The following is an 11,994-nucleotide window of genomic DNA, read 5'->3' on the forward strand; positions in this document are numbered from 1 at the left end:
ACTACAACTCCCATCACCCCTAGCTAGCAAGGCCAGAGCTCAGGGATGATGGGAGTTGTAGTCCAAAAACATCTGGGGACCCACAGGTTGAGACTCTAGGGAGCAACAACTGGCTTTTCAAGAATAACTGAGTGAATGGTGTCCATTCCAAAGAAAACAGACGCTGTGGGAAAACTCCAGGCACCTCTAGGCTAAGGAACTCTGCGCAGGCTCAGAAGCCCCCTCAGCTCAACGCGCCTGCAATTTGTAACAGCAGAACTTAAACTTTACACCACAGAGTAGACCTATGTAGAACTGCGCTGTAAAGCTGGCAAGCACCCTCAGTGGCGCAGCGAAGAAACCACTCGGTTTTTGAGTGGTTTGTAAGCTTTACAAAATAAATTGCAAAAGCGCAACATGCCACAATAGCCAAAACCAGACAACCTAAAAAGTTACTTCCGCTAATTTTTTTTTGGCATCATTACTTTGTACTTTGGGACGCAGGTGGCGCTGTGGGTTAAACCACAGAGCCTAGGACATGCCGATCAGAAGGTCGGTGGTTCGAATCCCCACGACGGGTGAGGTCCCGTTGCTCGGTCCCTGCTCCTGCCAACCTAGCAGTTCAAAAGCATGTCAAAGGGCAAGTAGATAAATAGGTACCGCTCTGGCGGGAAGGTAAACGGCGTTTCCATGCGCTGCTCTGGTTCGCCAGAAGCGGTTTAGTTATGCTGGCCACGTGACCCGGAAGCTGTCGGCCAGTAAAGCGAGATGAGCGCCTCAACCCCTGAGTCGGTCATGACTGGACCTAATGGTCAGGGGTCCCTTTACCTTTACTTTGTACTTTGGTAATTTACTGGTGCCTGCTGTTTTTGAAGTCTGTCTTATTGCTGTTTCTGTTCAGTAACTTGCAAATCATTATTATTTGCAAATAATAATTTGCAATTATATTATGATAATACAAAACCACGACCAAGATAATGCAACCTACAAGGCCAAATAATCGAAGTTGCAAAAATGCCAAATGCGGCCACGATGGCCAAAGCAGCTCAGCCCATCAAGCTATACAATACTAATTGCAACTTCTTCTTTTTTTTGCCAATCTCCCACAATAACTAAAATCAACAGGCCCTAAAGAGCCGCTGCCGCTAACGATATTACTAGCAGGGATATTACCTCCAAGGCGAAAGAGAGGAGGAGCCCTTCGGAGGCCGGGCGGGGCGTGCGCGCCTCGCCTGGTGCCAAACTAACTTCTTGGCGGCGTCGCTCCGCCCCGCTTCGCCCGCGATTTGCATCTCTCCCGTCGGCCACGTCAGCCGGGAGTCCGGGTCCGGCTGCAGCCTCCGGAGGAGAGGGGAGGAGGGATACCCCCCCTTAAAAAACACCCCAGGACCCCCCTTCCCCCCCCCCGCCCCCAGCCAGGATGGTCTTGCTTACCATGATTAGCCGGGTCCAAGATGGGCTTCTCCTGGCAGCTTCTATGCAAGAAACGGAGCAGGTAAGAGGAAGGAGGAACCCAGGAGTCCGGGGCTTTCAGGGCATCTCCGCCCCTCCCCCCCCCGCTCAGCCGACCCTCTCCAGCTCTAACCACTAGGAAATCCTTTCCTCTCAAGGGTCACGTTTCCGCTTTTTAGGACCCTTTTCGCTACTTCTTACTTGCACCTGGTTTTGTTCTACGTGGGAAACTCAGCCAGATGGGCGGGGTATAAATAATAAATTATTATTATTATTATTATTATTGGGGGGGAGTGAACTTTCAAACCTGGTTTCAGAGATGATTTAGGTAGGGGTTATGACATTGGCACACGTGGAGTGGGGGTGTTAAACAAATAAATTAATAGCACCAAATGTCCCGTGGCATCTGTTTGAAGGCTGCAGTCTAGTACACACATCTGCAAGGAAACTCAATTGAAAAGCAATGAGACACCTTTCTGAGTAGAAATAATAATAATAATACGTATAGCAGGGGTGGATAAATGCCAGTTTGGGGGACCTGATCTGGACCCACTCCTCCTCTTGGCAATTTTTCTGCCCCACTTCGAGATCCCATGGGTTTCGAAGGCGGTGCAAAATAAATAAGTAAATTAAAAAGTAAGATGGTGCCCTGATTTGGAATGCTCAGTGGTGGAGCACCTGCTTTGCTTGCAGAAATTCCTAGGTTCAATCCGGACATTTCCAGGTACAGTTAGGGGAGGCCTCACTCTGGAACCCCGGAGTGCTGCTTCCGGCCAGTGTTGACAGTACTGAGCTAGGTGGGCCAGTGGTCTGACTCACTATAAGGCAGCTTCCTGCATTACAAATCTATCCTTCCCGCCACTGGAAAAAAGGAGAATAAATCTCTCTCCTGCCTCCCAGTTGATGTGGGGGCAGATGAGTGTGCCCACTTTTGGCCCTGCCCACCGCTGGCATGTTTCCCCCAGAGGTTTGGCTGAGGGCGAATGCGGCCCTTGATGCAAAAAGGGCTGCTCCAGCATATAGGAGACCACTTCAAGTGTACTTTGTATTGTAGGCTAATTTTGTATTTCCCCGGCACTTCATTACACACACTCATATATAGAACCAGCTTTAGGCAGGTGAACCATAACTGCTAAAGAGAGCTTCCTTGCTCAGAGGCAGTTTATCTTTGAATACCAGAACATGGGAGAAGATCACAAGGGTCCTTCAGGAGCTAACATAAATGGGCAGCTAACTAGGGACGCGGGTGACGCTGTGGGTTAAACCACAGAGCCTAGGACTTGCTGATCAGAAGGTCGGCAGTTCGAATCCCCGCAACGGGGTGAGCTCCTGTTGCTCGGTCCCTGCTCCTGCCAACCTAGCAGTTTGAAAGCATGTCAAAGTGCAAGTAGATAAATAGGTACCACTCCGGCGGGAAGGTAAATGGCATTTCCGTGCGCTGCTCTGGTTCGCCAGAAGCAGCTTAGTCATGCTGGCCATGTGACCCGGAAGCTGTACACCGGCTCCCTCGGCCAATAAAGCGAGATGAGCGCCGCAACCCCAGAGTTGGTCACAAATATACCTAATGGTCAGGGGTCCCTTTACCTTTAACTGGCAAGTGATGAAAACAAGTTGCTGGACTAGATTATCCAGCAAGACTGTTATTCTTTTCACGTTTGACTTTCCACCCCCATCGTTCTACCCGGACACTGAGGTCCAGCGCTGAGGGCCTTCTGGTGGTTCCCTCACTGCGAAAAGCCAAGTTACAGGGAACCAGGCAGAGGGCCTTCTCGGTAGTGGCACCTGCCCTATGGAACACCCTCCCACCAGATGTCAAAGAGAAAAACAACTACCAAATTTTTAGAAGACATCTGAAGGCAGCCCTGTTTAGGGAAGCTTTTAATGTTTGATGTATTACAGTATTTTAATATTTTTTTGGAAGCTGCCCAGAGTGGCTGGGGAAGCCCAACCAGATGGGCGGGGTATAAATAATAAATTATTATTATTATTATTATTATTATTATTATTATTATTATTAAACAGACCTGGGCAATCCAATGTGTGCCCTCAGGCTCCCATCTTTAGTATTCAGGCAATAATGCCAGCCTGCCATGCAAAGCTGTTGTAGGATTAAGTGTGCTGTAACAATCCTCTAACGATGCCCAATAAAGTAATTGCCTTCTTCTCTTCCTGAGGGAGCCCAGAAGTCTTGGGATCATAGAGATTCTTCCCACCCCACAACCAGTTGTAACCTGCCCCCTTCGCAGAATTTTTATTTAAGCTCCTTGGCTGGTGCGAGAGATTTTGCCGCCGGAGGTGAATTATTATTGGGTGTTATAAGTATAATCATTTGATTTGTTTCCCATCCTTCACCCTAACACCCCAAGGGCACATCACAAATCCAACATTAAAAACCATTTAAAACAAATTGCAGCCGCAGGAACAGGGTGGGCCGTAAAAATATACCTCTTGAGTATCCAAGACCAGGGTAAAAACAGAACGGCTGAATCAGGCCAGCGGCCTACCCTGGTCTAGCGTCCTGTTCACAGAGTGGCCAAGCACATGCCTTTTTTCTGGGAAGTTCAACAGCAGGACCGTCAGAGAGCGACACCACCAGTCTTCCTACCTGTAGCTCTCAGAAACTGATATTCAGAGGAATATTCAGCCCCTGACAGTGGAGGGAAAACGTACTCTCCGATAGCCTTATCCGCTTGGTGTTAGTCCCAATTATTTCCTCTGCAGTCGAACCGGAACTTCCAAGAATATCACAGCCAAGCGAAGCAACTTTTCCGGAAGCTCGGGGAGCATTCGCCAAACCGCTGTTCCTTGCAGGCTGGGGCGATGACTTTCCAGTAAGTGTTTCTCAGAAATAAGGAGGTAGCGTGCTATTAAAAGGGCATCTCTTTTGAGAACCTGTGAACTGTTAAAAGATGCTATAACAGCGCTGGGATTGACAGGGCAGTAGGCCTAGAGCAGGGGGTGGGGGGATCTGGCTCCTTCCGGATGTTATTCACAGAAGTATCTTAGAATTATAGAGTTGGAAGGGGACCCCAAGGGTCATCTAGTCCAACCCCCTGCAATGCAGGAATATTTTGTCCAAGGTAGCTCCCATCACCCCAGGCCGTCGGCCATGCTGGCTGGGGCTGATGTCTGCTGGAGTCCAAGAACAGCTCACGGGTCACAGGTTTCCCCATCCCTGCTGTGGATGTTTGTTTCTCACTTAGAGTGCGGGGGGCCCTGTGTTCGAATCCTGAATGTGAAACCTGCCTGGCCTGGGAGAAGCTACAATTGAGAGAAGTTGGAGGGGCCCCAGCTTAGAGATAGAGCATGTGCTTTGCATGCAGAAGGTCCAATCCCTTTGCTTATCTAGATTTTAAAAAGCGTTCTTGGGCAGCAGGGCTGGAAAATGCCTCTTTCTTCGATGGGGAAGAGCCGCTGCCAATCATATTTCACAACACTGAACTAGATGGACCAATCGTGTGACTCGGTATAAGGCAGCTTATGTTCCCATTTGGGAGACGATGGTTCCTTTATTCATGCATTATCCCAACGTTGTAAATTATTTGCATTATTTTACTAGTGCGGTTGCGCTGCTACAAATTCCTAGGGTCTAGAAACTTGCTTGTGAGGCTGTTTGTGCTCGCTTGAAGGAGCCGGATCACGATTTCCCTTCCTCCTCGCTTCTGTGTCCTCTTCCTTCTCTGCAGCTACCTGATCAGCCAGGGCATTTGCTACCTGACGCTGTGCGAAGCCGCTTACTCCAAAAAGCTGGCCTTCGCCTTCCTGGAGGAGCTGCAAGCCGAATTCTGGGAGCTGTACGGGAAGAAGGTGTCCTCCGTGTCACGGCCGTACGCCTTCATCGAGTTTGGTGCGTACTAAATGGGGGAGCCTCTCCAGCCCTGCCCCACCAGCCTCCTAGTCCTCATTGTCTAAACTGTGTTAGGCAACACAAAACTCTTATCTGCCTTGCAAGCAGAAGACCTTAGGTTCAGTCCTGGTGGCTATTGGATCTGGAGTGTACTTTTATTTATTTGTCTAGAAGAGAAGTGGACCACCTCCAGGTTTCTTTCATTATTTGGGTGGGTGGGGGGCAAGAGCTAATTTGCCTGCTCCCTCGAGCCAATTTTTCTGATCCCCTCCCTGCAAAACTTGGAATAAAAATAAAAGCAGACCCATATTCACTTTGGGCCACGTGTACACACCACAGCAGCATGGAGTAGTGGCCAGAATGCTGGCCTAGGACCTGGGAGAGCAGGGTTCAAATCCCCACTCAGTCATGAAGACCACTAGGTGAGCTTGGACCTGTGTTGTTACACAGATAAAATGGATGGGGGGCGGGAACTGTGGGCACTACCTTGAAGTCCTTAGAGAAAAATCAGGATACCAGTGCAAAAAACAAAACAAAAAAACCACTGGGTGAGTGGCCTCAGCCCCACCCACCCCCAAAAGCTGAGTCCCTGTGGCCTAGTAGTAGTTCATCTCAGATGTTGCCAATCCACGAACCCCTCCTATATTTTTTTTAAAGACCTTTATATCCAGAAGCTTAAGAAATCCTACCTGGACACCTGGTCCAAGCGCCACCTGAGCAGCATCAACATGGAGCTACAGGATGTTCAGAAGATCATGGTGACCAACATTGAAGAGGTGCTCCAACGTGGAGAGGCCTTATCAGGTATGGGGAAAAGGGGTTTTGTGATCAGTGCTGCGGGGAGATCTGTGTCTGTAAGCAGTGACTTGCGTGTTGTATTGGAAGTCGCAGAGCAAAATCTCACGTCTGTCTAATTTGGGGACTGGGGTGGATGTGAGGATATTGCACCCCCAGGTTTGGGAGGAAATCCGGGCCTGGACATATTCGCCTACGACGGGTTAGCCGCGCGCCGTGGCGAGTGGGAAGAGAAAAAACAGTGAAGATGTGGTTTTAAAAGGTACGTTAGCCAGCCCTGTCTTCCTTTTTTCCTCTATTTGCCCTCCAGCTCTGGATTCCAAGGCCAGCAACCTGTCAACTCTCTCCAAGAAATACCGCCATGACGCCAAACTCCTCAACAGCCGTTCCGCCTACGCCAAAGCCGCCGCTACCAGTCTTGTCTTTGTGATACTTATGATCTACATACGCTTCTGGTGGCTGGTGTGACCCTGCGCTGCTTGCCTTCCTTCCGTCCTCCTTCTTTGGTCCTGCCTCTACGGGGATCCGTGAAAAGAGCGGTGTGTTCCTGCGCCCCCCCCCCCCGCTCCACCCTCCCCCAAGAGGCTGCTGTAGCACCTCTGGGAGAAACGAGAACTTGTGGAACTTGTTAATATTTTCAAGTATGGCACCGTTTGCCACCCTGCGGCTAAAACTGGAATGACAACCGGGAGAGAGTCGTTCAGCACGGGGACTGTTTGCAATTGCGATGTGTGGTTGCTTTTTTTGCTTTTAATGTGCAAAGAGTTCTGCAGCTTCCTTTGTCTTTTCAATGGACAGGGAGAAGAGAGGGGGCACCTGTTTTGACAGATCACAAGAACAGCCTACACACAGAGAGAGTCCCACGGCATCTTCAAAACTACCTAGGTGGGGATCTTGTTCCTCTACAGATGTTGACGGGCTCCCATCTGCTTCAGCCACCGTGTCCCATTGGTCAGAGATGCTGGGAGTTATAGTTCAGGAACAACTAGGTGGCTACAGGTGTTCCCCTCCTTGCTGTAGAAGCTCTGAATGCTACCATGTTAGATAGGTTAGTGCAGCTGTTGCAGACAGAGAAACCCTGCTTGAAATAAGATGGAGGGTGCTGAGGAATCATTTCAAGGGAGGCTGGTGTTTTTTTAGTTAAGATCATGGTGCTTTTTCAATAAATGTTATTTCCCATGAAACTGGGAGCAGGCGACTCGACAGTGGGTGGGGGAAGGAAAAAAAACTGCTCACAAAAAAACCTCCAAAGCTAGTACATTTATTTTAGCAGTACATTTTCAGATATTCGGGGCTCAGCCTGAGTTCCAGCAAGAGCCAGTCCAGAACCTAATTTTCAATCCAAGGATATGTGACTGGATGACACAAGGGGAGAGTGTTTTTGAGCATGTGCAGAGTGTAGGCAAGGGTTACCTTTTTGTACTGGCTTTTAATGGCAGTCTGCCACGCACAAAATTTTGTTTCTAATGAACCAGTTTGGTTTAGTGAAGCGGACTGAATTCGTTCAAAAATCTCTGAACAACGCCCAAAAGTCATTCTAATGATTTCTGGGTGAACTGAATGCAAAATAAGTTTGGGTTTTTGTGTGTGTGGGGTGTGTTTGTAGAACTTTCAGCGGTTTCTAGCTCATTTTCAGGTTCATTGGCTTACATGTTTTGTTTTGTTTTGTTTTGTTTTTACTCTTTAGACTCTTTGGGCTTTTAAGCTTAAAGATCATAATGGCTGGGAAAAATATATCTTAAAAACTGCTTTGTGTGTGGATTTTGATATTTGCTTAGCCTTCCTCTTTTCGCTCTATAAGATGCACCAGACCACAAGACGCACCTAGTTTTTGGAGGAGGAAAACAAGAAAAAAATTATTCTGAATCTCAGAAGCCAGAACAGCAAGAGGGATTGTTGCGCAGTGAAAGCAGCAATCCCTCTTGCTGTTCTGGCTTCTGAGATAGCTGTGCAGCCTGCATTCGCTCCATAAGACGCACACACATTTCCCCTTACTTTTTAGGAGGGAAAAATTGAGTCATATAGAGCAAAAAATACGGTATATTTTATACTTCAGCACAGCTGCTTGCAACATTCTGAATACTGAATGTGTGTGTGTATTTGCTAAGGATAATTTGGATAAGTCTAAACCAAGCGTTAACCAAACTAGTTTATATCGCACAGGTACTAGAAGTAGTTTTCCTTTTTGGACACCCTGAACTAGCTCTTTTTAAAAATGAACTTTTCAAGCACGGCAGCCAATCCTTTCCCCAGGACACTGCCAGGAGATTTTTCACTTGCTTCAATTGTTTTTGGGTTGTTAGCCACAATATCTATGCTCAGCCTCCACTGTCACAGGCAGCAAACCTCCGAATATCAGTTATTGGGAAATGCTGGTGGGGAGAGTTCTCTTGTGCTCAGTTTTCCTACAGGCATTCGGTTAGTCCTTGTGAAAGCAGGACACTGGACTAGACGGGCATTTGGACTGATCTGGCAGGCTCTTCTTATGCCCCCCTCCCAATTTTTCTAAGAGTTGGGGGACAGAGCTCCTCCCTTCTCCCTGATAATTTTTGTTTAGATGCTGGGAGGAGGAGCAGGGAAGATTAGCCGCAAGAGAGCAGATCCCCGGTTCTGATTTCTAAGGAGCCCTCGAGGTTCTAAGCAGGCAGAGCTGAGCTATGCTACGTGGCAGGGATGGTGTGCAATCATTGCGAGGCCTGGTCTTCATAAACCCCCGTCTATCTGATTCTGCACCAGTGGAAAAGCAAAGCCAACCATGACAGCACGTATATGGGGGAATTGCAGCTTGGGGAAGCAGGGCGAAAGACCACTCTGACCCCAGTAGCCTGAGATCGTCCACCATTATCCAACAGCGAGTTATGATCAAGGATTTCTCTGTATGCTCCAAGCTGTGTGACATATTGCCACGGACCCGTGCAACAACACCTTGTATGACCTCAGATGTATCCTCAGACAGTTCTCCGGTTTTACACAAGATCCTCCTCATTCCTCCATGCAGGACGTCTAAATCTGCCCTCAGGCATCGCTCGGCTCTGAATTGCCTCCCTTCGTGGTGCCGTCCTGTGACATCATCCCAGCCCCGCATGACCTCATCAGGAAGCGCCACACCATGGCTCAGTCCGCTGTCGCTGACTCGCAGCTGTAGCCTCTGGCCAACCCAGACCCAGAGGGTGCAGAGTCACTCATCGGGCGGCCCCACAGCATTTTCTGATTGGCCAATCGGCAGTGTAGGAGCGGGGAGGTCCTTAAAAGGGCCCTTGTTCTCTGGGACTGGAGTTAGCCGCTGGTTGCCAGGTTGCCACTTTAACCTGTGTGGACTGCCGGCAGACCGTTGGGGCTGGGGGCGTGGCCTGTGTGGTGAGAGCTGCTGGGAGGGGCGGGGGCAGTCCAAGAGGGCCAGGATGTCGTGGTGGAGGCGCTCGAGGGCCACATCCTTCGGGAGGCGGCCCACGTGGTCCCGGATGCTCTGCTTGGCTCCGTGCTGGAGAAGAAGGCAGGCCACTTTGTAGCTCCCCTCTTGGGCAGCCACAAACAACGGGGTCTGTGCCTGATGGGAGGGCGCAAAATAGATAAAAGTTAAGAGTCGCATCTGCACAAATCTATTTAAAGCACGCTTATAAAACAGCCATGGCTTCCCTCAATGGGAAATACAGTTTGTTAAAGGTGCTGAGGCTTGTTAGCAGACCCCACGCAGACCCCTACAGTTTCCCCTCCACCTCTGACGTGTCTGTTTTCAGACGGCATGAGCAGAAAAAGACATTACCTACCCGATTATCCTGGCTGTCCTTATCAGCTCCATTTCTGAGCAGGACAAGGGTGGCACGGACGTTATTGACCGCCGCAGCCCAGTGGAGGGCCGTTTTTCCTGTGGGACAGAGAATACAGGGATTGACTGAATCAAAATCCTTGAGGCTCTCTGGGTGAGCTTGGCCAAGTCGCCATCAATCAGCCAAACCAAACCTCCTTGGCGGAGCTCCCTGGTGTAGACTTACGTAGGGTTGCCATACGTCGAGAATTTCCTGGGCATAGCCAGAACAGTGCCCAGACGGAAACTACTGAAATGTGCGGGAAAATTCAGTCGTATGACAACCCATCTCGGAAGTGTATTTCCTTAAAAATAGCTCAAAAACTTAAAACTCAAAAAAAAATTATTTTGAGATTTAGCAAGAAAAAGCTCAACAAGTCTGGGCAAAACTAAAAACTTTTGTGTCCTAATTTTCACTTTTTGAAATATGGCAACCCTAACTTACAGCAAATCAGCCTGCCAGGACCCCAGATGTGGGACGGATGCCGCAGCAAGGAGATGGCTTGTCCGCACCCAAGCAAACAGTTCTGCATCCTTTATGCACAAAGCAAAATCCATAAAGCTATGTTTTTCCCAGTAGTGATGTATGGAAGTGAGAGCTGGACCATACAGAAGGCTGATCGCCAAAGAATTGATGCTTTTGAATTATGGTGCTGGAGAGTCCCATGGACTGCAAGAAGATCAAACCTATCCATTCTGAAGGAAATCAGCCCCGAGTGCTCACTGGAAGGACAGATCATGAAGCTGAGGCTCCAATACTTTGGCCACCTCATGAGAAGAGAAGACTCCCTGGAAAAGACCCTGATGTTGGGAAAGATGGAGGGCACAAGGAGAAGGGGACGACAGAGGACGAGGTGGTTGGACAGTGTTCTCGAAGCCACTAAAATGAGTTTGACCAAACTGCGGGAGGCAGTGGAAGACAGGAGTGCCTGGCGTGCCCTGGTCCATGGGGTCACGGAGAGTCAGACACGACTAAACGACTAAACAACAACAACAACAAAAGTGTATATCTGTTTACCTCGAACTTCCCATTGCACCCGGCTGGTGAGGCCATAGGTGGCAACTGCCCAAAGTCTCTCCACAGATAAGCACAGCATCAATGCGACCCAATTAGCATACATCAAAGCGAGTGAATGCACAGACATATATAAGCTCAGTCCTACAACAACTATTAGTTTTGGTGTTATCTTGACTACCAAGATGGCATTTGCAGGCCTTCTGGGACATGCCACTTTGGGTTCAGCACACGGACAAGCAATGCCCTCACCTCTCTTATCCACAGCCCTGATGTCGGCGTGATTGGCGACCAGCTCCTCCACCATGTTTTCAACCCCAAGCCGTGTGGCAAGCATGAGAGGGGTGGTGCCATCGTGCGCTGATGCGTCCAAGTCTGTATGCCGGTGCCGCAGAAGGATCTGTGGAGAAAATGTTCCCTTTTTAAAAAAATTGCTGCTGGCTCACTCCTGCCAGTGGGCCGCTGGCCTCATTCAGCAGAGCTCTCCTTATGCTCTTGCCACAGTCACTCCGCTCCAGGGTTTCCCCCACGCAATCAGAGACTGCGCCTGCATGCAGCCAACCTCTCCTCTGCTCTTTTCATGCCTCTCTTGGTCCTGGGAGACCAAAGGGAAGGGGAGCTTGTTGCAACAGGATGGGGAGACAACCTATGACACTTCACCAGCCTGACTCATCTCTGCCTCTTGACCTCCTTCCTCTCCTGCTTCTGATTCCAGACTTCTCTCTGCTACAGAGTCTCCCTGCTCACCAAGCCCTGTGACCTCCTCAGCTTCCCACACCTCCTCCTCCCAGTCTTCTCCCTCTGACCACTCATCGTTGTCCCACCACCACTCCCGGGGCTCTCAGCCTTCTTCCTTTGGGGGTTCCCCAGCTGGTTCCTCCCACTGTTCCTTTGCGTCCAATGACACCTACCTAGTCTGGCATTCTGTTCTCCCCGTGGCCAACCAGATGCGCCCCCAAGAAGCCTGAGAGAAGGAGCCGAGTGCACCCACCTCCCCAATTGTGATTCCCAGTGAGTGCTCTTCAGAGGCATACCGTATTTTTCGCTTCATAGGGCTCACCGGACCATAGGGCACACCTAGTTTTTAGGGGGGGGAATAAA

At 49.5% G+C, this 11,994-nt stretch overlaps 2 protein-coding genes across 2 annotated transcripts in view; one reads left to right on the top strand and one right to left on the bottom strand.

Annotated features, from left to right (window-relative positions):
• The first annotated feature begins 1,288 nt into the window (after positions 1–1,288).
• Positions 1,289–7,821, top strand: LOC128409140 (vesicle-trafficking protein SEC22b-B-like). Its single transcript, XM_053379387.1, has 5 exons — positions 1,289–1,474; positions 4,153–4,262; positions 5,118–5,278; positions 5,936–6,082; positions 6,384–7,821. Exons 1-5 carry the CDS (start codon positions 1,400–1,402, stop codon positions 6,539–6,541), a joined length of 651 nt encoding a protein of 216 aa, XP_053235362.1. The 5' UTR covers positions 1,289–1,399; the 3' UTR covers positions 6,542–7,821.
• NOTCH4 (notch receptor 4) overlaps positions 7,319–11,994 on the bottom strand; it is a 42,651-nt gene continuing 37,975 nt past the window's right edge. Inside the window, exons 24-26 of the mRNA XM_053379071.1 lie at positions 11,146–11,293; positions 9,841–9,938; positions 7,319–9,620 (exon numbers count right to left, since the gene is read on the bottom strand). Coding sequence (XP_053235046.1) covers positions 9,252–9,620; positions 9,841–9,938; positions 11,146–11,293 — 615 coding nt within the window. The 3' untranslated portion in view covers positions 7,319–9,251. The remainder of the gene's footprint in view (positions 9,621–9,840; positions 9,939–11,145; positions 11,294–11,994) is intronic.

Source organism: Podarcis raffonei, chromosome 2, assembly GCF_027172205.1.
Source record: "Podarcis raffonei isolate rPodRaf1 chromosome 2, rPodRaf1.pri, whole genome shotgun sequence".
NCBI classification, from domain to species: Eukaryota; Metazoa; Chordata; class Lepidosauria; order Squamata; family Lacertidae; genus Podarcis; species Podarcis raffonei.

Bases quoted from the DNA above. Each gene is read 5' to 3' on its own strand.
- LOC128409140 (XM_053379387.1), top strand. From the start codon at position 1,400: ATGGTCTTGCTTACCATGATTAGCCGGGTCCAAGATGGGCTTCTCCTG. The intron at 4,263-5,117 runs GTAAGTGTTTCT...CCTTCTCTGCAG, and splicing joins GCTGGGGCGATGACTTTCCA to CTACCTGATCAGCCAGGGCA. The intron at 5,279-5,935 runs GTGCGTACTAAA...TTTTTTTTAAAG, and splicing joins GTACGCCTTCATCGAGTTTG to ACCTTTATATCCAGAAGCTT.